This window comes from Salmo salar, chromosome ssa02, assembly GCF_905237065.1.
Source record: "Salmo salar chromosome ssa02, Ssal_v3.1, whole genome shotgun sequence".
In the NCBI taxonomy this organism is placed as follows: Eukaryota; Metazoa; Chordata; class Actinopteri; order Salmoniformes; family Salmonidae; genus Salmo; species Salmo salar.
This window is the reverse complement of record NC_059443.1, coordinates 85,393,803-85,419,788: the sequence shown is the minus strand read 5'-3', so window position 1 is coordinate 85,419,788 and position 25,986 is coordinate 85,393,803. Positions and strand designations below refer to the sequence as shown.

The following is a 25,986-nucleotide window of genomic DNA, read 5'->3' as shown; positions in this document are numbered from 1 at the left end:
TGCTTAAAAGGTATCAATGTTCACAAAATCAGATTCAATATATTAAAATGTGTATTTCGTTATGATTATGAACTTTAATGCAATCCGATTTTGTTCATTATATTATTTGGATATTGCTAAATGTAAATTATTATATAGATGAATGGAATTTAGCCTTTCTTAGTTCTATCCTTGAAACCTCTTGAATTTGATATATGATTTTGGCTTTTGCTAAATTAATTTGATTGGATATATGATTTGGATATTGTGTGTATATATATTAAGTGCATTCGCAAAGTATTCAGACCCCTTCGCTCTGTCCACATTCTGTTACATTATGGCCTTATTCTAAAATGGGATAAATAAAAACATTTCCGCATCAATCTACACACAATACCCCATAATGACATCACAATACCCTATAATGACATCACAATACCCCATAATGACAAAGCGAAAACAGGTTTTTAGAAAACAGAAATACCTTATTTACATTAGTATTCAGACCCTTTGCTTTGAAACTCGAAATTAAGCTCAGGTGCATCCTGTTTCCATTTATCATCCTTTGGGATGTTTTTACAACTTGATTGGAGTCCACCTGTGGTAAATTTAATTGATTGGACATGATTTGGAAAGGCACACACCTGTCCATATAAGGTTCCACAGTTGACAGTGCATGTTAGAGCAAAAACCAAGCCATGAGGTCGAAGGAATTGTCCGTAGAGCTCAGAGACAGGATTGTGTTGAGGACAAGATCTGGAGAAGGGTACCAAAAAATGTCTGCAGCATTGAAGGCCCCCAAGAACACAGTGGCCTCCATCATTCTTAAATGGAAGACTCTACCTAGAGCTGCCAAGCTGAGCAATCGGGGGAGAAGAGCCTTGGTCAGGGAGGTGACCAAAACCCCGATGGTCACTCTGACAGAGCTCTAGAGTTCCTCTGTGGAGATGGGCGACCTGGCACTATCCCTACGGTGAAGCATGGTGGTGGCAACATCATGCTGTCTGGATTTTTTTTAAGTGGCAGGGAGACTAGTCAGGATCGAGACAAAGATAAACGGAGCAAAGTGCAGAGAGATCCTTGATAACCTGCTCCAGAGCTCTCAGGACCTCACACTGGGGCGAAGGTTCACCTTCCAACAGGACAACAACCCTAAGCACACAGCCAAGACAACGCAGGAGTGACTTCGGGACGAGTCTCTGAATGTCCTTGAGTTGCCCAGACTTGAACCCGATCGAACATCTTTGAATCCTACCTGACCGAGTTTGAGAGGATCTGCAGAAAAGAAACTGACAAACTCCCCAAATACAGGTGTGCCAAGCTTGTTGCAACATACCCAAGAAGACTCGAGGCTGTAATCGCTACCAAATGTGCTTCAAAAAAGTACTGAACAAAGGGTCTGAATACTTCTGTAAATGTGATATTTCTGTTTTTAATTTTTATGCATTTGCAAACATTTCTTAAAACCTGTTTTTGCTTTGTCATTAGGGGGTATTGTGTGTAGATTGATGAGAAAAAAACAATTTAATAGATTTTAGAATAAGGCTGTAACGTAACAAAATGTTGAAAAAGTCAAGGGTTCTGAATACTTTCCGAATGCACTGTATATATTAGGGATGCACAATATATCGGTAAGCATATCAGAATCGGACGATTATAGCTAATAATGCCAACATCGGCATCAGCCCGGTGTCTGGTTTAACGCCGATGTGCAAAACCGATGTCAAAGCTGACGTGCATACCTATATAACGTAGGTAGATGACGTAATGACGCCACGAAAAATACAGTGCTACATGTCTGCTGTGTGGATCTATTTTTAAGTTTCAAAGGAAGATAACAAAAAGGCCAAATGCAATGTTTGTGCTGCTATTATTTCCAGAGGAGAGGAGAAAGGGAAATCTTTCAATACCACAAACCTAATTACTCATTTGGAAATGTATCACCCCCAGACGTTCAGCGGCTACCTAGAATAAAAGCAGTTCCAACAACTAAAGAAGTTGAAGTCGAACTGTCATTTGAAAGGGTAAGAAAATTTCAGTCAGACAACACAAAGGTGAAATCCACTAATGCCATTAGTGTATGTTAGCTAGATACATAGTTGTCTCTGTATCAAAGATAAAAGATAAAGGTAAACGCAGCCACCGCTAGCTAGCCAACTCTACAGCTAGCAGTACTGTATCATTTTCAGTCAATAAGATTTTTGCAACGTAAGCTTAACTTTCTGAACTTTCGAGTTGTGTAGTCCACTTGTGTAGCTAGCAGGACTAACTTTGTGTTAGCTAGCCAACGTTTAATTACTTCTGCGTTATGAAAGTAACTAGACACGGACACGAATGATCCATTGGTAGTTTGTTGTAACCAAGTATTGGTGCTAACATTGTGTATTGGTGCTAACCGTGTGTTATTGGATGCTAGCATTCTAGTTAGCTACGGCGTCATAGGACACGGTGCACTGGGTGGGTTTCACGGAAGAATACTGTACCAAGTTATCTAGCTGAATAAATGAAGTTTGAGCCTATTCCTGGAAACATTGAACCAGTGTAGTTTACATCAATTATAATTTCTAAAGTGGAAGTTGGAAAAGATATATTTGAGTGTTTCAGTGAATGGTTAGTGAGGGAGGCCCTGCTCTCTCGCTTCCCCAGTTGTTTAGTTAATTTTCATTCCAATCTCCTTTGCATTAGCGTAGCCTCTCCTGTAGCCTGTCAACTATGTGTCTGTCTATCCCTGTTCTCTCCTCTCTGCACAGGCCACACAAACGCTTCACACCGCATGGCTGCTGCCACTCTAACCTGGTGGTCCCAGCGCGCACGACCCACGTGGAGTTCCAGGTCTCCGGCAGCCTCTGGAACTGCCGGTCTGCGGCCAACAAGGCAGAGTTCATCTCAGCCTATGCTACCCTCCAGTCCATCGAGTTCTTGGCGCTGACGGAAACATGGATTACCACAGAAAACACTGCTACTCCTACTGCTCTCTCCTCGTCTGACCACGAGTTCTCGCATACCACGAGAGCATCTGGTCAGGGGGGTGGTGGCACTGGAATCCTCTTCTCTCCCAAGAGAACATTCTCTCTTTCTCCCCTGACCCATCTGTCTATCTCCTCCTTTGAATTCCATGCTGTCACAGTCACTAGCACATTCAAGCTTAACATCCTTATCATTTATCGCCCTCCAGGTTCCCTTGGAGAGTTCATCAATGAGCTTGACGCCTTGATAAGTTCCTTTCCTGAGGATGGCTCACCCCTCACAATTCTGGGTGACCTCCCTACGTCTACCTTTGACTCATTTCTCTCTGCCTCCTTTCCACTCCTCTCCTCTTTTGACCTCACCCTCTCACCGTCCCCCCCTACTCACAAGGCAGGCAATACGCTTGACCTCATCTTTTCTGGATGCTGTTCTTCTACTAATCTCACTGCAACTCCCCTCCAAGTCTCCGACCACTACCTTGTATCCTTTTCCCTCTCGCTCTCATCCAACACTACTCACTCTGCCCCTACTCAGATGGTATTGCGCCGTCGCAACCTTCGCTCTCTCACTCCTGCTACTCTCTCCTCTTCCATCCTATCATCTCTTCCCTCTGCTCAATCCTTCTCCAACCAATCTCCTGATTCTACCTCCTCAACCCTCCTCTCCTACCTTTCTGCATCCTTTGACTCTCTATGTCCCCTATCATCCTGGCCGGCTCGGTCCTCCCCTCCTGCTCCGTGGCTTAACGACTCATTGCAAGCTCACGGAACAGGGCTCCGGGCAGCCGAGCGGAAATGGAGGAAAACTAGCCTCCCTGCGGACCTGGCATCTTTTCACTCCCTCCTCTCCATATTTTCTTCCTCTGTTTCTGCTGCTAAAGCCACTTTCTACCACTCTAAATTCCAAGCATCTGCCTCTAACCCTAGGAAGCTCTTTGCCACCTTCTCCTCCCTCCTGAATCCTCCTCCCCCTCCCCCCTCCTCCCTCTCTGTGGATGACTTTGTCAACCATTTTGAAAAGAAGGTTGACGACATCCGACCGCTGGTCCTGCTCACATTGCCCTACCCTATGCTTTGACCTCTTTCTCCCCTCTCTCTTCAGATGAAATCTTGCGACTTGTGACGGCCGGCCGCCCAACAACCTGCCCGCTTGACCCTATCCCCTCCTCTCTTCTCCAGACCATTTCCGGAGACCTTCTCCTTTACCTCATCTCGCTCATCAACTCATCCTTGACCGCTGGCTACGTCCCTTCCGTCTTCAAGAGAGCGAGAGTTGCACCCCTTCTCAAAAAACCTACACTCGATCCATCCAATGTCAACAACTACAGACCAGTATCCCTTCTTTCTTTTCTCTCCAAAACTCTTGAGCGTGCCGTCCTTGGCCAGTTCTCTTGTTATCTCTCTCAGAATGACCTTCTTGATCCAAATCAGTCAGGTTTCAAGACTGGTCATTCAACTGAGACTGCTCTTCTCTGTGTCACGGAGGCTCTCCGCACTGCTAAAGCTAACTCTCTCTCCTCTGCTCTCATCCTTCTAGACCTATCTGCTGCCTTTGATACTGTGAACCATCAGATCCTCCTCTCCACCCTCTCCGAGTTGGGCATCTCCGGCGCGGCTCACTCTTGGATTGCGTCCTACCTGACAGGTCGCTCCTACCAGGTGGCGTGGCGAGAATCTGTCTCTGCACCACGTGCTCTCACCACTGGTGTCCCCCAGGGCTCAGTTCTAGGCCCTCTCCTATTCTCACTATACACCAAGTCACTTAGCTCTGTCATATCCTCACATGGTCTCTCCTATCATTGCTACGCAGACGACACACAATTAATCTTCTCCTTTCCCCCTTCTGATAACCAGGTGACGAATCGCATCTCTGCATGTCTGGCAGACATATCAGTGTGGATGACGGATCACCACCTCAAGCTGAACCTCGGCAAGACGGAGCTGCTCTTCCTCCCGGGGAAGGACTGCCCGTTCCATGATCTCGCCATCACGGTTGACAACTCCATTGTGTCCTCCTCCCAGAGTGCTAAGAGCCTTGGCGTGACCCTGGACAACACCCTGTCGTTCTCTGCTAACATCAAGGCGGTGACCCGATCCTGTAGGTACATGCTCTACAACATTCGCAGAGTACGACCCTGCCTCACACAGGAAGCGGCGCAGGTCCTAATCCAGGCACTTGTCATCTCCCGTCTGGATTACTGCAACTTGCTGTTGGCGGGGCTCCCTGCCTGTGCCACTAAACCCCTACAACTCATCCAGAACGCCGCAGCCTGTCTGGTGTTCAACCTTCCCAAGTTCTCTCACGTCACCCTGCTCCTCCGCACACTCCACTGGCTTCCAGTTGAAGCTCGCATCTGCTACAAGACCATGGTGCTTGCCTACGGAGCTGTGAAGGAAACGGCACCTCCGTACCTTCAGGCTCTGATCAGTCCCTACACCTAAAGAAGGGCATTGCGTTCATCCACCTCTGGCCTGCTCGCCGACCTACCTCTGCGGAAGCATACAGTGCCTTGCGAAAGTATTCGAATAATTTTGCACGGCCAATTTTTCCGTTTTTTATTTGTTAAAAAAGTTTGAAATATCCAATAAATTTCGTTCCACTTCATAATTGTGTCCCACTTGTTGTTGATTCTTCACAAAAAATTACAGTTTTATATCTTTATGTTTGAAGCCTGAAATGTGGCAAAAGGTCGAAAAGTTCAAGGGGGCCGAATACTTTCCGAATACTTTCGCAAGGCACTGTAGTTCCCGCTCAGCCCAGTCAAAACTGTTCGCTGCTCTGGCACCCCAATGGTGGAACAAGCTCCCTCACGACTTCAGGACAGCGGAGTCAATCACCACCTTCCGGAGACACCTGAAACCCCACCTCTTTAAGGAATACCTGGGATAGGATTAAGTATTCCTTCTAACCCTCCCTCCCTACCCTCCCCCCCCAAAAAAGATATAGATGTACTATTGTAAAGTGGTTGTTCCACTGGATATCATATGGTGAATGCACCAATTTGTAAGTCGCTCTGGATAAGAGCGTCTGCTAAATGACGTAAATGTAAATGTAAATAATGGAATTCATTGCCCTTGACAATCAACCATTCTCTGTCATGGAAGATGTTTGCTTTCGCCGACTGGTCGAGCACCTCAAACCGCAGTACACACTACCAAGTAGAAGCTATTTTTCAGATGTTGCCCTACCGGTGTTACACAGTATTATTGAAACACATCCATGAGCTACTTGCTATGGGTGTCACTGTTATTAGCTTCGCGACTGACATTTGGACCAGGGATGTCAGCCCCATGAGCATGCTGCACAGTGGGTTGACGAGGATTTCGTACTTAGGAAAGCTGGTTCTCATACCGCTGCTGCATTTGAGAACATGTTTGAAACTTGGAAACATGAACACATTCCTAGCGCCATTCGAACAACTGACTCGAGAAATAAGCTCATCAACTGCATCTGCAGCAGACGTGATATCCTCTGTCATGAAACGCTCAACCAAACTGCCGACCGTGGAGTTTTATTTGAATTTTTTTTCACATTTAATTTAACCTTTTTTTAACTAGGCAAGTCAGTTAAGAACAAATTCTTATTTACAATGACGGCCTACCAAAAGGCAAAAGGCCTCCTGCGGGGACGGGGGCTGGGATTAAAAATACAAAAATTAAAAATTTATATAAATATAGGACAAAACACACATCACGAAAAGAGAGACAACACAACACTACATAAAGAGAGACAACACTACATAAAGAGAGACAACACTACATAAAGAGACACAACACAACACTACATAAAGAGAGACCTAAGAAAACAACATAGCAGGGCAGCAACACATGACAACACAGCATGGTAGCAACACAGCATGGCAACAACACATGACAACACAGCATGGCAGCAACACAACATGGTAGCAGCACAACATGACAGCAGCACAAATCATGGTACAAACATTATTGGGCACAGACAAGAGCACAAAGGGCAAGAAGGTAGAGGGAGAAGGTAGAGGATTAAAACTTGCAAAAGTACTCTACTAGAGGCTGTGAACAAGCGATTCGGTGGCATTGTCTCTGAGCCTCTTTACTGTGTCGCCACCGTGCTCGATGCTAGGTACAAGGACCGCTACTTCAATGCAGACAAGAAAGAGGCTTAACGTGAAATGTTAGACACAGCTGGACAAGATGGAAACGGACACAGTGACAGTGCGCACCGAGGAAGAGGACCCACGACAGACAGAGCTGAAACTTCACTGCTTGACATGTATGATGAAATCCTTGTTGAGAATGAAATGACTGAACAATTGAAAAACGAAACAGCATAGCACATAAGTGAAAGAAATAGGTTTTGATTATGTTTTACTGGTAATGGGAACATACGTAAATGCCAACAAAATAACTTTTTGGTCAGTCTGTGTGTGTGTATGTGTGTGTGTTTCAACTATTTTACTGTACTAGAATGCTTAAAAGGCAGCAAAAATTTTAAATATCAGTTATCGCTATCGGCCAAAAATGTAATATCGATGCATCCCTAGTATATAGGTCATTTTGTAGTTTTGATGTCTTCACTATTATTCTACAATGTAGAAAATAGTAAAAATAAAGAAAAACTGAATGAGTACATGTGTCCAAACTTTTGACTGGTACTGTATATATGGGTATATATGTATTCTAACACCATGTATATAGCTAGTGGCTCATTTGAATAGCATTGTTAATATTAACTGTTTATTTGACTGATTGTGTAGTAGATGTAAAGTTTGTTTTAAATTAATCAAAAACGAATAAATTAACATATGTTTCTCTTTGTACGCCTCAATATAATATCAGGGGCGAAACTCTGATATCAACTTTGGAGGGGACAATTACATGAAATTTTCTCAAGAGCAATTCCTGAGGGGGACACCAAAAGTAGTGCTGTAACACATAGCCTACATTGTAATATGGTAAATGTATATTGAGGAACCAAAGAAATAAGGTGTTTGCCGTACTCCTAACTACCGGTACCCAAAACTACACAACTAATCACAACAGCAATACCATTGCCTTTAACAAATCTTAGTTCAGTCACCAGTTTAAGTTGAGAGTGGGGGTATCCATGGCATTTTCCAATTATGTTCCTATTTTACAAGTCAAAAAAATGGAGAACCTTTCATAATATTGCCAAACAAAGACTCAACAAACTTACCTGAGACTCCCTGTTTCTGCCAGTCTGTCCCTGCATATCTGTCCCCAACTCTGCTGTCTGTGTGCCATCTGTTGCCTGCTCTGCCTAATGACATCATTGTGAAACATTTCCATTAGAATTTCATTTCTTTCTTATGAACATTTTATCAACTAGTCTTTGAGATATTAGGCTACTAGGGTTCTTACTTTGCGTTTTGGTGTACTGAAAAATACTCTGATGTCCGTCTTTTATTTTTCTGCCATTTTTCTACCTGGCTGGCTGGCTGGCTACACACACAGTGTGTAGGTTATTTACAGTAGGAGATGGGCTTCTATCATCTTCAATCATTCTATTTGGGCTTAGATCTAAAAGGTAGCTAGCAAATGTGAAACGGATTAAAATGACAAGAGTTGACAGCTGTATGAGTTCACCATTTACACAATATATGCTGCAACCTTTTGTAATTTTAATAGTTTGTTTCATATTGGCTGGCTTCCAACAATAGCTGAATTTGCAAAGCTAGCGAGCACCAATTCAGTTTCAGTGGTGTTTGCTATAATCTTTGCTACCCGGGTTAAATAAAGGTGAAATAAAATAAATAAATAAAAGTTCACTTGCGACAATTTAGCTTTTGCAACGAGACCATTAAATATATTTAAGACAATGGTAGAAGAGAGTGTAGTTCTGTTCAGTTTGGATTTCAGTTTATCGCTAACCTTATCACAGGGACTTTGAAGCACTAACTTACATCATCTGCATGCTGATTCCATCTTTGACGAGGCCACATAAATGGAATAGGTACTAGCTAGCTTAATAGTTAATATTTGCGCGCTAGCTCTGCATATTCAGCTAGTGTGTGTGCGCGATTGACTGGATGAACCTCCCGTCAGTTACGTGCATTGAGTGCCTTTCAGACAGTAGATACGACCTCTCTGTTACCTAGCAAGCTAAGGAACTGGCAGTGGATCAAACCATTGTGAGGCAAAGGGTGGGGGGTTGCAATCTTTTGAAACTTAAAAACGCGCTATTAAGTGTCTATAATCAGCACAATTGCTTTCATTGCGTATTATTAATATTATTTAAATGACATAGTTATGTTTCAGTGATATATTGGGGGGGACAAATCATATTTTTCCCAGGATGGGGGGGTCGTGTCCCCCCCGCCCCCCCGGGATTTCCGCCCCTGTATAATATTACACTTTATTGAAAGAAATGAAAATTAAATAAAAGATTTTCTTCAAGTGCGTTACCCGGTCTTTCAGGCAATGCTGCCAGTGTGATGTATAATCTGGTGGACATGACAGCTTCTTTACAACAACAAGGTTGTCACTAGTTACTACAGCCTGAAAGGTTAGGTAAATGTCTTGAGGGTCTAGCCTCCCAAAATACATGAAACAACACAAGTATGAAGTGACTATCATTATGGTACTCTTTATTGTGAATAAGAAAAACTGCTAAATCTAAACAGCAAAACCAAGGGTATTTGTATTTATTATGGATCCCCATTAGCTGTTGCCAAGGCAGCAGCTACTCTTCCTGGGGTGTGTAGCTAAAAGGCTAGCTAGTTAGCGGTCGTTATCCAGAGGGAGCTAAAAGGCTAGCTAGCAGTCATCAACCAGAGGGAACTAAAAGGCTAGCTAGCTAGCAGTCGTCATCCAGAGGGAGCTAAAAGGCCAGCTAGCAGTCATCAACCAGAGGGAGTTAAAGGGCTCGCTAGCTAACAGTCGTCATCCAGAGGGAGCTAAAAGGCTAGCTAGCTAGCAGTCGTCATCCAGAGGGAGCTAAAAGGCCAGCTAACAGTCATCAACCAGAGGGAGCTAAAAGGCTAGCTAGCAGTCGTCAACCAGTGGGAGTTAAAAGGCTAGCTAGCTAGCAGTCGTCATCCAGAGGACTGCTAGCCAGACGGATTAAATTTTTTTTACTTAAACACTCAGACATCATTTACAAACAAAGCATTTGTGTTTAGTGAGTCCGCTAGATGAGGCAGTAGGGATGACCAGGGATGTTCTCTTGATAAGTGTGTGAATTAGACCATTTTCCTGTCCTGCTAAGCATTTAAACATGTAATGAGTACTTTTGGGTGTCAGGGAAAATGTATGGAGTAATTTCCTTTAGGAATGTATTGAAGTACAAGTAAAAGTTGTCAAAAATAAGAATAGTAAAATACAGATACCCCCAAAACACGACTTAAGTAGAACTTTGAAGTATTTTTTTTACCTAAGTACTTTACACCACTGTGTGTAGCAAATGTAAAATATGTTTTGATTGTATACTCATTACAAATATGCACTAATCAATCAACTTCCCCACTCCAGTCCGCAGATGGCGATGTGAGTCTTTAAGGCGTTGCTACCAGCGTGACGTATAATCTAGTGGACGGGACGGGAAGTTGTCAGCCACCTCCGTAGCTTGTTAGCCGATATAGCCGAGACGTATTAGCTCTTTAGACTGTTTCGGTGTATATTGGTCCCTGTGTTTTAAACATACTTATTTCGTATAGCTAGTTTCCCCATTTAATTAAATATATACGTTGTTAAGTTAGTAGCTAGCTGGATTGCTAAATTAGCTTAGAACCAGGCTAGTCGTTAATGCTAACTAGCTAACATCCCCGACCATGAGCTCACTAAGCTACTCTCCTCCTGCTAAAGAAGAGGTCGGCTGGATGGAGAAAGAAGCTCTGGGACTGAACATTGTCGTGAAAGAAGAAGCGGAGGATGTTTCAGTAAAAGGAGAGGAAGAAGCTTTCAGAATGAAAGAGGAGGATGAGGAGGTTATCAGTATCACATTGGAAGAAGAGGCTGATAATGTTAGAATGAAAGAAGAGAAAGAAACTTTTAGAGTGAAAGATGAAGAGGGGATAGAGGCTGTCACAGTGGAAGAGGAGGAGGTAGAAGCTTTCAGAATTAAAAAGGAGGAAGAGGAGGATGTTATAGTGAAAGAAGAGAAAGAACCTTTTGGGGTGTCAGAGGAGGCTTCCTTAAGAAAAGAGGAGGAGGAAGACGTTTTGGGAGTGGAAGAGGAGACTGAAGATCTGATTAATACCAGTGAGTACTGTCTTAAAAGCAGGGTCACAAACTGCCCTTGTTGAATTAATGTATCGTTTTAATATATGGCTCTGGGCCTCGCCATTGATTCATTGAACTTAGTTCATTGAACTTAGTTCAACTGTTGTACTCCATCAGAACCCAAAATATAAGCTTGTTTTACTCCATTGCTTGTAAACAATGGAATTGTAAATTAACACTATATATCCTCAAAACGTGGAGGTAGTTCCCTTTGTATTTATTAAGGATCCCTTTTAGGTTGTGCATTACAGCAGCTACTCTTCCTGGGGTTTATTATGGATCCCCATTAGTTCCTGCCAAGGCAGCAGCTGTTCTTCCTGGGGTTTATTATGGGTCCCCATTAGTTCCTGCCAAGGCAGCAGCTGTTCTTCCTGGGGTTTATTATGGATCCCCATTAGTTCCTGTCAAGGCAGCAGCTACTCTTCCTGTGGTTTATTATGGATCCCAATTAGTTCCTGCCAAGGCAGCAGCTGTTCTTCCTGGGGTTTATTATGGATCCCCATTAGTTCCTGTCAAGGCAGCAGCTACTCTTCCTGGGGTTTATTATGGATCCCCATTAGTTCCTGTCAAGGCAGCAGCTACTTTTCCTGGGGTTTATTATGGATCCCCATTAGTTCCTTCCAAGGCAGCAGCTACTCTTCCTGGGGTTTATTATGGATCCCCATTAGTTCCTTCCAAGGCAGCAGCTATTCTTCCTGGGGTTTATTATGGATCCCCATTAGTTCCTTCCAAGGCAGCAGCTATTCTTCCTGGTGTCCCGCTAAATTAAGGCAGTTATATATGATTTTTTTTTTTTTTTACATGACATTATATTTCATAATGCTTTTCACAACACATTAAGTGTGTTCCATCAGGCCACTACTCTACCACCACATATCTACAATACATAGTCCATGTGTAGGTGTGTAGTGTGCATATTATCATGTGCATGCATGTGTCTATGTGTCTCTTCACAGTCCCCACTGTTCCATAATGTGTATTTTTATCATTTTTTTCCCCAAATCTGATTCTACTGTACTTGTACTTGCATCAGTTACATGATTTGGAATAGAGTTCCATGTAGTCATGGCTCTATGTAGTACTGTGCGCCTCCCATATTCTGTTCTGTACCTGGGGATTGTGAAGAGACCTCTGGTGACATGTCTTGTGGGGTAGGCATGGGTGTCCGAGCTGTGTGCCAGTAGTTCAAACAGACAGCTCGGTACATTCAGCATGTCAACACTTCTTACAAAAACAAGTAGTGATGAAGTCAATCTCTCCTCCACCTTTAGCCATGAGAGATTGATATGCATATCATTAATGTTAGCTCTCCATGTACATCCAAGGGCCAGCTGTGCCGCCCTGTTCTGAGCCAATTTAAATGTTCCTAGGTCCCTCTTTGTTGCACCTGACCACACGACTGAACAGTAGACCAGGTGCAACAAAACTAGGGCCTGTAGGACCTGCCTTGTTGATAGTGTTGTTTAAGAAGGCAGAGCAGTGCTTTATTATGGACAGACTTCTCCCCATCTTAGCTACTGTTGTATCAACATGTTTTCACCATGACAGTTTACAATCCAGGGTTACTGATAACCTGAACCAGGTTGCAGGCACTGGTTACAGTTTGAGGCTTTTTCTTGAGTGGGCAGCTTGTTGATATTAAAGTCAATATTTAAATCATCAAGAAAATATACCTCTGTTAATATCACACACATAATCAAGCATTATTAGCCAGTAAAATACTACTTGGTTCTAAAAATACTTAAGTATCAAAAGTAAATGGAATGGCTAAAATATACATAACTATCAACAGTAAAAGTATTAAGCAAAGCAGATAGCACATTTTTCTTGTTTTAAAAATGTACAGATAAGCAGTGGCACACTCCGACACTCAGACATCATTTACAAACGAAGCATGTGTTTAGTGAGTCCTCCAGACCATAGGCAGTAGGGATGCCCACGTGTTCTCTTGATAAGTGTGTGAATTGGACCACTTTCCTGTCCTGCTAAGCGTTCAAAATGTAACGAGTACTTTTGGGTGTCAAGGAAAATGTATGTTGTAAAAAAGTACATTATTTTCTTAAGGGATGTTGTGAAGTAAAAGTAAAAGTTGTCCAAAAAAGAAATAAAGTACAGATGCCCCAAAAAAGGACTTAAGTAGTACTTTGAAGTATTTTTACTTAAGTACTTTACACCACTGGTTAGAGGGACATAAATTAGGTTACTTATATTGTGTCTGCCAACACCCATGGGATAATGTACATTTGCTGAAGCATTATGAGCTGGGCTTGGGTCATTGATAAGTTATTGTACTTAATGGCGCCGGGGAGGATGGTTGCCATTTTACGGGCTCCTAACCAATTGTGCTATTTTGTCATTTTTTAAAACTTATCTTTGAATGTATTTTGTACATGTTGTTGCTGCTACCGTTTCTTATGACCAAAAATAACTTCTGGATATCAGAACAGCGATTGCTCACCTCGAACTGAACAAAGATTTTTTCTTTAACAAGTCCGAGGCGAAGGATATACTGCAGATACCCGACCAGGCCTAAAGATGAGCCCTAAGATATACTGCTTTCTCGAGAACAAGCCCAAATCCCCGTCATTTGCGTGAAGAAAAGACGGAGAAAAAGGGGGGCGGAGGTCGGGCGAGTGAGTAAACCTACACTACCAACCGTTCTATTGGCCAACGTTGTTTGAAAACAAAACGCACGTATATCCTACCAACGGGACATTAAAAACTGTAATATTATGTTTCACCGTAGCTGAACAACGACATAGATAATATAGAGCTGGCTGGGTTTACTGTGCATCGGTAGGACAGAGAAGTTATGTCTGGTAAGACGAGGGCTGGGGGTGTGTGTCTATTTGTCAATAACAGCTGGTGCGCGATGTCTAATATTAAAGAAGTCTCAAGGTATTGCTCGCCTGAGGTGTGCAACGTGCAAAATTAAAGGGAACATTCATTAGGGTGAACCTGAGACATCAGATTAAAGGGAACCTATTCATTAGGCTGAACCTGAGACATCAGATTAAAGGGAACCTATTCATTAGGCTGAACCTGAGACATCAGATTAAAGGGAACCTATTCATTAGGCTGAACCTGAGACATCAGATTAAAGGGAACCTATTCATTAGGCTGAACCTGAGACATCAGATTAAAGGGAACCTATTCATTAGGCTGAACCTGAGACATCAGATTAAAGGGAATCTATTCATTAGGCTGAACCTGAGACATCAGATTAAAGGGAACCTATTCATTAGGCTGAACCTGAGACATCAGATTAAAGGGAACATTCATTAGGCTGAACCTGAGACATCAGATTAAAGGGAACCTATTCATTAGGCTGAACCTGAGACATCAGATTAAAGGGAACCTATTCATTAGGCTGAACCTGAGACATCAGATTAAAGGGAACATTCATTAGGCTGAACCTGAGACATCAGATTAAAGGGAACCTATTCATTAGGCTGAACCTGAGACATCAGATTAAAGGGAACCTATTCATTAGGCTGAACCTGAGACATCAGATTAAAGGGAATCTATTCATTAGGCTGAACCTGAGACATCAGATTGATACATCTAAAAGCGCTATAGAAATGTAATACAGTTGGGCTTCTTATTTAGAATGTTGAATATTGTCTTTATTCAATATGGTTCACATGGGGAAAAGGAAAGAGGAGTCTGAGGGTTGGCTTTATTCACTGTAATACATTAGAATAGAATAAGGCACCATGGTAGCTACTACATTAGAATAGAATAAGGCTCCAAGGTCGCTAATACATTAGAATAGAATAAGGCACCATGGTAGCTACTACATTAGAATAGAATAAGGCACCATGGTAGCTAATACATTAGAATAGAATAAGGCACCATGGTAGCTACTACATTAGAATAGAATAAGGCACCATGGTAGCTAATTCAATAGAATAGAATAAGGCTCCATGGTAGCTAATACATTATAATAATGCTCCATGGTAGCTAATACATTAGAATATAATAAGGCTCCATGGTAGCTAATACATTAGAATAGAATAAGGCTCCATGGTAGCTAATACATTAGAATAGAATAAGGCTCCATGGTAGCTAATACATTAGAATAGATTAAGGCTCCATGGTAGCTAATACATTAGAATAGAATAAGGCTCCATGGTAGCTAATACAATAGAATAGAATAAGGCACCATGGTAGATAATACATTAGAATAAGGCTCCATGGTAGCTAATACATTAGAATAGAATAAGGTCCATGGTAGCTAATACATTAGAATAGAATAAGGCTCCATGGTAGCTAATACATTAGAATAGAATAAGGTCCATGGTAGCTAATACATTAGAATAGAATAAGGCTCCATGGTAGCTAATACATTAGAATAGAATAAGGTCCATGGTAGCTAATACATTAGAATAGAATAAGGCTCCATGGTAGCTAATACATTAGAATAGAATAAGGCTCCAAGGTCGCTAATACATTAGAATAGAATAAGGCACCATGGTAGCTAATACATTAGAATAGAATAAGGCACCATGGTAGCTAATACATTAGAATAAGGCTCCATGGTAGCTAATACATTAGAATAGAATAAGGCACCATGGTAGCTAATACATTAGAATAGAATAAGGCACCATGGTAACTAATACATTAGAATAGAATAAGGTCCATGGTAGCTAATACATTAGAATAGAATAAGGCTCCATGGTAGCTAATACATTAGAATAGAATAAGGCTCCATGGTAGCTAATACATTAGAATAGAATAAGGTCCATGGTAGCTAATACATTAGAATAGAATAAGGTCCATGGTAGCTAATACATTAGAATAGAATAAGGTCCATGGTAGGTAATACATTAGAATAGAATAAGGCTCCATGGTAGCTAATACATTAGAATAGAATAAGGTCCATGGTAGCTAATACATTATAATATAATAAGGCTCCAAGGTAGCTAATACATTAGAATATAATAAGGCTCCATGGTAGCTAATACATTAGAATAGAATAAGGTCCATGGTAGCTAATACATTAGAATATAATAAGGCTCCATGGTAGCTAATACATTAGAATATAATAAGGCTCCATGGTAGCTAATACATTAGAATATAATAAGGCTCCATGGTAGCTAATACATTAGAATAGAATAAGGCACCATGGTAGCTAATACATTAGAATAGAATAAGGCTCCATGGTAGCTAATACATTATAATAGAATAAGGCACCATGGTAGCTAATACATTAGAATAGAATAAGGTCCATGGTAGCTAATACATTAGAATAGAATAAGGCTCCATGGTAGCTAATACATTAGAATAGAATAAGGCTCCATGGTAGCTAATACATTAGAATAGAATAAGGTCCATGGTAGCTAATACATTAGAATAGAATAAGGTCCATGGTAGCTAATACATTAGAATAGAATAAGGCTCCATGGTAGCTAATACATTAGAATAGAATAAGGCTCCATGGTAGCTAATACATTAGAATAAGGCTCCATGGTAGCTAATACATTAGAATAGAATAAGGCTCCAAGGTCGCTAATACAGTAGAATAGAATAAGATACCAATGTTGAAATATGAGTAGATTAAAATAATATGAATTAATGATATAAAATGACTCAATGAGACAAACCTTTCACAATATAATGGACTATGAATTACTGCAAATAGAGATGGTGGTACACAATAACACAGCCCCTCAATATAGTTTAAATAGAGATGGTGGTACACACTAACACATCCCCTCAATATAATTTAAATAGAGATGGTGGTACACACTAACACAGCCCCTCAATATAGTTTAAATAAAGATGGTGGTACACACTAACACAGCCCCTCAATATAGTTTAAATAGAGATGGTGGTACACACTAACACAGCCCCTCAATATAATTTAAATAGAGATGGTGGTACACACTAACACAGCCCCTCAATATAGTTTAAATAGAGATGGTGGTACACACTAACACAGCCCCTCAATATAATTAAAATAATCCACAATATGATTAAAACGAGTTATGAAATCATAGATCCAAAATAAAACATGTTCTCAATTAATATCATCAATAGAATATCAGAAACCTGTTCCTAGAAAAGCGTCAGTGATATACAGTGCATTCAGAAAGTATTCAGACCCTTTGACTTTTTCCACATTTTGTTACGTTACAGCTTTATTCTATACATGTATCCTATACTGACTAGTCTATTTATCTGTTAGGTCTAATACATGTATCCTGTACTGACTAGTCTATTTATCCATTAGGTCTAATACATGTATCCTATACTGACTAGTCTATTTATCCATTAGGTCTAATGCATGCATAACAACCATAAAGTTAAATAGTGTTTTTATTGGCCTATAAATCACAACAGCCACTCTTTATTAGTTATTGAGGGATCTATTCTGGATTAAACCTCATAGGAAGACAGTTTTATCATGTGGTGGTTTCATTCAGGTCTCAGTTTCACTAAATACTCTGTCTTTGGCAGGAGAGGGACCAGACTCTCACTCTGACAGCAGGAAGAGTCCTTCAGGGGAACCAGACCCAGAGACGTCCAAACCAGCAAGACCACATCACTGCTCCCACTGTGGAAAGAGTTTTACCCGGTTCTGGAACCTAAAACAGCATGAGACGATGCACACAGGAGAGAAGCCTTTTCAATGTTCCCAGTGTGGAAAGAGTTTTACCTGGTTAAGGGCCCTGAATAGGCATGAAGAAATACATACAGAAGGGAGGAAGACCTACCAATGCTCCCAGTGTGGAAAGAGTTTTACTCAGTTAGGAAGCCTGAAAATACATGAGAGAATCCATACAGGAGAGAAGCCTTACCACTGCTCCCTATGCGGAAAGAGTTTTACCATGTTAGGCAATCTTAAAAAGCATGAGAAAATACACTCAGGAGAGAAGCCGTACCACTGTTCCCTGTGTGGAAAGAGTTTTACCCAGATAGGGAGCCTGAAAACACATGAGAGAATGCACACAGGAGAGAAGCCTTATTACTGCTCCCAGTGTGGCAAGTATTTTTCTCATTTAGAGACCCTGAAAATACATAAGAGAATACATACAGGAGAGAAGCCTCACCACTGCTCCCTGTGTGGAAAGAGTTTGACCACTTTGGGAAATCTAAAAGAGCATGAGAGGACACACACGGGAGAAAAGCCTTTTAAGTGTTCCCTCTGTGGAAAGAGTTTTACCCATTTAGCGAGCCTGAAAAGGCATAAAGGAATACACACAGGAGAAAAGCCTTACCAATTCTCCCAGTGAGGAAAGAGATTTTCACGATTACAGGACCTTACATCACATGAGAGGACACACCTGACCACTGCTCTCGATGTGGAAAGACTTTTACCTTGTTAGGGATCCTGAAAACATTGAGAGGACACACATCTACCACTGTTCTCAGTGTGGAATAAGATTTACCCGGTTATGTAACCTGAAAGACCATGAAAGAATTCATACAAATACACAGGAGGAGAAGACATACCACTGCTCTGATTTGTGGAAAGACATTTTCCCAGTCAGAGGACCTGAAAACACATGAGAGAATAGAGACGCTGTGTTCTGTCTTATGTTTTTGACTGAGAATTTGGGGTTTTGTTTAATACCACATTAAATCATACTCAAAAAAGGTTTACAGGAATTCCCACCTGTTTAGCTAATCTATTGTTATATATTGATATATGATGTGTGTGTGTGTGTGTGTATGTATGTATATATATATATATGAGGTCGACCGATTAATCGGAATGGCCGATTAATTAGGGCCAATTTCAAGTTTTCATAAAAATCGGTAATCGGTATTTTTGGCCACCGATTTGCCGTTTCTTATTTATTTATTTTTTAAATTATTTTTTATTTTATTTTTTTACACCTTTATTTAACTAGGCAAGTCAGATTAAGAACACATTCTTATTTTCAATGATGGACTAGGAACGGGGGTTAACTGCCTTGTTCAGGGGGGATTCGGGGATTCGTTTTTGCAACCTTCTGGTTACTAGTCCAACGCTCTAACCACCTGCCTTACATTGCACTCCACGAGGAGCCTGCATGGCAGGCTGACTACCTGTTACGCGAGGGCAGCAAGAAACCAAGGTAAGTTGCTAGCTAGCATTAAACTTATCTTACAAAAAACGATCAATCTTAACATAATCACTAGTTAACTACACATGGTTGATGATATTACTAGTTTATCTAACGTGTCCTGCGTTGCATATAATCGATGCGGTGCCTGTTAATTTCTCATCGAATCACAGCCTACTTCGACAAACGGGTGATGATTTAACAAGCACATTTGTGAAAAAAGCACTGTCGTTGCACCAGTGTACCTAACCATAAACATCAATGCCTTTCTTTAAAATTAATACACAAGTATATATTTTTAAACCTGCATATTTAGTTAATATTGCCTGCTAACATGAAATTGTGTCACTGCTCTTGCGTTCATTGCCTGGCTCGTTGCAAACTAATTTGCCAGAATTGTACGTAATTATGACATACCATTGAAGGTTGTGCAATGTAACAGGAATATTTAGACTTAGGGATGCCACCCGTTAGATAAAATACGGACCGGTTCCGTATTTCACTGAAAGAAAAAACGTTTTGTTTTCGAGATGATAGTTTCCGGATTCGACCATATTAATGACCTAAGGCTCGTATTTCTGTGTGTTTATTATATTATAATTAAGTCTATGATTTGATAGAGCAGTCTGACTGAGCGGTGGTAGGCACCAGCAGGCTCGTAAGCATTCATTCAAACAGCACTTTCGTGCATTTTGCTAGCAGCTCTTCGCAATGCATTGCGCTGTTTATGACTTCAAGCCTGTCAACTCCCAAGATTAGGCTGGTGTAACCGATGTGAAATGGATAGCTAGTTAGCGGGTGCGCGCTAATAGCGTTTCAAACGTCACTCGCTCTGAGACTTAGAGTAGTTGTTCCCCTTGCTCTGCATGGGTCATGCTGCTTCAAGGGTGGCTGTTGTCGACGTGTTCCTGGTTTGAGCCCAGGTAGGGGCAAGGAGAGGGACGGAAGCTATACTGTTACACTGGCAATACTAAAGTGCCTATAAGAACATCCAATAGTCAAAGGTATATGAAATACAAATCGTATAGAGAGAAATAGTCCTATAATTCCTATAATAACTACAACCTAAAACTTCTTACCTGGGAATATTGAAGACTCATGTTAAAAGGAACCACCAGCTTTCATATGTTCTCATGTTCTGAGCAAGGCACTTAAACGTTAGCTTTCTTACATGGCACATATTGCACTTTTACTGTCTTCTCCAACACTTTGTTTTTGCATTATTGAAACCAAATTGAACATGTTTCATTATTTATTTGAGGCTAAATTGATTTTATTTATGTTTTATATTATGTTAAAATAAGTGTTCATTCAGTATTGTTGTAATTGTCATTATTACAAATAAATAAAAAAATCGTCCGATTAATCGGTTTTTTTGACCCTCCAATAATCGGTATTGGCGTTGAAAAATCATAATCGGTCGACCTCTAATATATATATATATTTTGTGGTTGCTTGTTTTGCATGTTATTTTTGGCGTTAATACATGTCACATCAGTTTGCAAACGATGTAAAAAAAAAAAAAATGAATGAATAAATATTGCGTTAATAAAGCCGCATACAAACATTTTTGCTTTCTTGAGTGAGGCAGCTCCAAAATGCAGGTGTTTCAGCTCTTCTTTCCAAAATGCAGGTGTTTCAGCCTAGCTCAGTGCTTTCTGTGGTGAGGCAGCCAGGGTTGGTAATGTTCTCTAGTTGCGCCGTGTAAGATGGAGCAGAAGGCTTTACATTCCCCCAAGCGAATGTGTTTTTTTGTTTGTTTATCTGCGTTGTTTGTAACTTTATTTTTTTACTATTTTTGTACATAATGTTGCTGCTATCGTCTCTTATGACCGAAAGTAACTTCTAGACATCAGGACCTCGGTTACTCACTACGGACTAGCAGAATCATTTTTCTTCTTTCACCACTCTGACGAGCCCGAGGCAGAGGATATACGACTCCCTCGGGAACAGGCCCCGACCCCAGTGATCTGCGTGAAGAGGAGGCAGAAAAAGAGAGACCGGAGGACGGGCTGCCTTCTGAGAAGTCGGAGGCGATCGAATAAACCCCCACTCCTCTCAATTCTGCTCGCAAACATGCAATCTTTGGACAATAAAATGGACAAGTTATTGGGAAGATTAAACGACCAACGGGACATTAAAAACTGTAACATCCTATGCTTCACGGAGTCGTGGCTGAACGACGACAATATCAACATACAGCTGGCTGGTTATACGCTGCTGTACCAGCAGGATAGAACAGCTGCGTCTGGTAAGATAAGGGGCGGCGGTCTATGTATTTTTATAAATAACAGCTGGTGCACGGTGTCTAAGGAAGTCCTGAGCTATTGCTCGCTTGAGGAAGAGTTTCTCATGATAAGCTGCAGACCACATTACCTACCAAGAGAGTTTTCATCTATATTCTTTGTAGCTGTTTACATACCACCACAGTCAGAGGCTGGCACTAAGATAGGATTGAATGAGCTGTATTCTGCCATAAGCAAACAAGAAAACGCTCACCCAGAAGCGGCGCTCCTAGTGGCCGGGGACTTTAATGCAGGGAAACTTAAATCAGTTTTACCAAATTTCTATCAGCATGTTAAATGTGCAACCAGAGGGAAAATAACTCTGGACCATCTATACTCCACACACAGAGAAGCATACAAAGCTCTCCTCCGCCCTCCATTTTACAAAATCTGACCATAATTCCATCCTCCTGATTCCTGCTTACAGGCAAAAATTTAAGCGGGAAGCACCAGTGACTAGATCAATAAAAAAGTGGTCAGAGGAAGCAGATGCTAAGCTACACGACTGTTTTGCTAGCACAGACTGGAATATGTTCCGGGATTCCTCCAATAGCATTGAGGAGTACACCACATCTGTCATTGGCTTCATCAATAAGTGCATCGATGACGTCGTCCACACAGTGACCGTACGTACATACCCCAACCAGAAGCCATGGATTACAGACAGCATCCGCACTGAGCTAAAGGCTAGAGCTGCCGCTTTCAAGGAGCGGGACTCTAACCCGGAAACTTATAAGAAATCCCGCTATGCCCTCCGACGAACCATCAAACAGGCAAACGCTTGTCGGATGTGGCAGGGCCTGCAAACCATTACAGACTACAAAGGGAAGCACAGCCGAGAGCTGCCCAGTGACACGAGCCTACCGGACGAGCTAAACTAATTATATGCTTGCTTCGAGGCAAATAACACTGAAAAATGCATGAGAGCACCAGCTGTACCGGAAGACTTTTACGCCACTACATTCCTAAAGAAAATAATGTACATTTTACTCCATACATTTTCCCTGACACCCAAAAGTTGCAGGACAGGAAAATGGTCCAATTCACGCACTTATCAAGAGAACACGTGGCCATCCCTACTGCCTCTGATCTGGCGGACTCACTAAACAAAAATGCATAATTTATATAGCCCCTGGCTATCTGTACATTTGAAAAACAAGAAAATGGTGGTGTCTGCTTTGCGTAATAGAAGGAATTTGAAGTGATTCATACTTTCCCTTTTGATACTTAAGTGTATTTAGAACCAAATACTTTTAGACTTTTACTCCAGTAGTACTCCAGGTGACTTTCTATTAAGGTATCTATAGTTTTACTCCAGTAGTATTTTACTGGGTGACTTTCACTTTTACTTGAGTAACTTTCTATTAAGGTATCTATAGTTTTACTCCAGTAGTATTTTACTGGGTGACTTTCACTTTTACTTGAGTAACTTTCTATTAAGGTATCTATAGTTTTACTCAAGTATCACAATTGGGTACTTTTTCCACCACTGCCATTTTATCATTTTGAAGTTTCATTCAGGTCTTTCTGTTTTACTAAATACTCTGTTTTTCTTTGGCAGGAGAGAGACCAGATTCTCACTTTGACAGCGGGAAGAGTCCTTCAGGGGAACCAGACCCAGAGAAGAGTCTTTCAGGAGAACCAGACCCAGAGACGGGTCCTTCAGGGGAACCAGACCCAAAGAAGAGTCCATCAGGGGAACCAAACCCAGAGACATCCAAACCAACAGGACTATACCACTGTTCCCTCTGTGGAAAGAGTTTTACTAAGTTACAGAACCTAAGAGTGCATGAGAGGACACACAGAGGAGAAAAGCCTTTCCACTGCTCTCAGTGTGGAAAGAAGTTTACCCGTTTAGAGAACCTGAAACAGCATGATAGAATACACAGAGGGGAGAAGCCTTACCATTGTTCCCATTGTGGAAAGCGCTTTAGGTCGTTAGGCACCCTGACAACGCATGAGAGAATACACACAGGAGATATGCCTTACAACTGTTCCCACTGTGGAGAGAGTTTTAGGTGGTCAGGGAGCCTGAAAACACATGAAAGGACACACACAAAAGAAAAGCCCTACCAATGCTCCCTGTGTGGAAAGAGATTTACAGAGTTAGGGTCCCTGAAAATACATAATAGAATACACACAGGAGAGAAGCCTTATTACTGCTCCCAATGTGGAATTAATTTTACTTGGTTAGCGAGCCTGAAAACACACGAGAGAATACATACAGGAGAAAGGTCTTACCACTGTTCCCACTGTGGAAAGAGCTTTAGTGGGTTAGTGAACCTGAAACAGCATGAGAGAGTGCACACAGGAGAGAAGCCATACCAATGCAACCTGTGTGGAAAGTATTTTACCCTTTTGGGGAACCTAAAAGTGCATGAGAGGACACACACACAAGAAAAGCCCTACCAATGCTCTCTGTGTGGAAAGAGTTTTACCAAGTTAGTTGGCCTAAATAAGCATGACAGGACACACACAGGAGGAGATAAGACCTACCACTGCTCCCAGTGTGGAAAGACATTTACCCGGTTAATGTACCTGAAAGAGCATGAAACAATACATACAAATACACTCGAGAAGAAGACATACCACTGCTCTAATTGTGGAAAGACATTTTCCCAGTCAGAGGACCTGCAATCACATGAGAGAATAGAGAGGCTGTGTTCTGACTTATGTTTTTGACTGAGAATTTGTGTTTTTGTTTATGCCACATGAAAGCTTACTTAAAAATAGGCTTACAGTGGCAAGAAAAAGTATGTGAACCCTTTGGGAAATACCTTGATTTCTGCATAAATTGGTCATAAAATTTGATCTGATCTTCATGTAGGTCACAACAATAGACAAACACAGTCTGCTTAAACTAATAACACACAAACAATTATGTTTTCATGTCTAGTTTGAACACACCGTGTAAACATTCACAGTGCAGGGTGGAAAAAGTATGTGAACCCTTGGATTTAATAACTGGTTGAGCCTCCTTTGGCAGCAATAACCTCAACCAAACGTTTTCTGTAGTTGCGGATCAGACCTGCACAACAGTCAGGAGGAATTTTGGACCATTCGTCTTTACAAAACTGTTTCAGTTCAGCGAAATTCTTGGGATGTCTGGTGTGAACTGCTCTCTTAAGGTCATGCCACAGCATCTGAATCGGGTTGAGGTCAGGACTCTGACTGGGCCACTCCAGAAGGCGTATTTTCTTCTGTTGAAGCCATTCTGTTGTTAATTTACTTCTGCATTTTGGGTTGTTGTCCTGTTCCATCACCGAACTTCCGTTGAGCTTCAATTGGGGGACAGATAGCCTAACATTCTCCTGCAAAATGTCTTGATAAACTTGGGAATTCATTTTTCCGTCGATGATAGCAAGCTGTCCAGGCCCTGAGGCAGCAAAGCAGCCCCAAACCATGATGCTCCCTCCACCATACGTTACAGTTGGGATGGAGTTTTGATGTTGATGTGCTGTGTCTTTTTTCTCCACACACAGTGTTGTGTGTTCCTTCCAAACAACTCAACTGTAGTTTCATCTGTCCACAGAATATTTTGCCAGTAGCTTTGTGGAACATCCAGGTGCACTTTTGCAAACTTCAGATGTGAAGCAATGGTTTTTTTTGGACAGCAGTGTCTTCTTCTGTGGTGTCCTCCCATGAACACCATTCTTGTTTAGTGTTTTACGTATCATAGACTCATCAACAGAGATGTTAGCATGTTCCATAGATTTCTGTAAGTCTTTAGCTGACACTAGGATTCTTCTTAACCTCATTGAGCATTCTGTGCTATGCTCTTGCAGTCATCTTTGCAGGACGGCCACTCCTAGGGAGAGTAGCAACAGTGCTGAACTTTTTCTGTTTATAGACAATTTGTCTTACCGTGGACTGATGAACATTAAGGCTTTTAGAGATACTTTTGTAACCCTTTCCAGCTTTATGCAAGTCAAGAACTCAATCTTAGGTCTTTTGAGATCTCTTTTGTTCGAGGCATGGTCACATCAGGCAATGCTTCTTGTGAATAGCAAACTCATATTTTGTGAGTATTTTTTATAGGGCAAGTCAGCTCTAACCAACATCTTCAATCTCGTCTTGATTGGACTCCAGGTTAGCTGACTCCAGACTCCAATTAGCTTTTGTAAAAGTAATTAGCCTCGGGGTTCACATACTTTTTCCAACCTACACTGTGAATGTTTAAATTATGTATTCAATATAGACAAGAAAAATACAATTTGTGTGTTATTAGCTTAATCACACTGTGTTTGTCTATTGTGACTGAGATGAAGATAAGATCAAATTTGATGACCAATTTATGCAGAAAACCAGGTAATTCTAAAGGATTCACATACTTTTGTACATTTTTTAATACATTTTTGAATATAAAATGTGTGTTTTGTTTATACACGTTCATATATTGGATACAAGTATAATCCCATAATGTTAATTTGATTATTTATATATATTTTTTAATGGAAATGATTAAATAGACCAGGGGTAGAT

The 25,986-nt window shown here is 41.2% G+C and overlaps 1 protein-coding gene across 2 annotated transcripts; it reads left to right on the top strand.

Annotated features, from left to right (window-relative positions):
• Positions 1 to 10,280: 10,280 nt before the first annotated feature.
• LOC123732287 (zinc finger protein 883-like) lies at positions 10,281 to 24,315 on the top strand. Of its 2 annotated transcripts, none has more exons than XM_045711535.1 (2): positions 10,281 to 11,144; positions 23,066 to 24,315. In XM_045711535.1, the coding sequence occupies exons 1-2, from the start codon at positions 10,715 to 10,717 to the stop codon at positions 24,184 to 24,186; spliced, it is 1,551 nt and encodes a 516-aa protein (XP_045567491.1). In that variant the 5' UTR covers positions 10,281 to 10,714; the 3' UTR covers positions 24,187 to 24,315. The 2 variants fall into 2 exon arrangements, with proteins under 2 accessions (XP_045567491.1, XP_045567492.1); XM_045711536.1 differs by lacking the exon at positions 23,066 to 24,315 and adding an exon at positions 17,628 to 18,771 and having other exon boundaries at positions 10,282 to 11,144.
• The last annotated feature ends 1,671 nt before the right edge of the window (positions 24,316 to 25,986 follow it).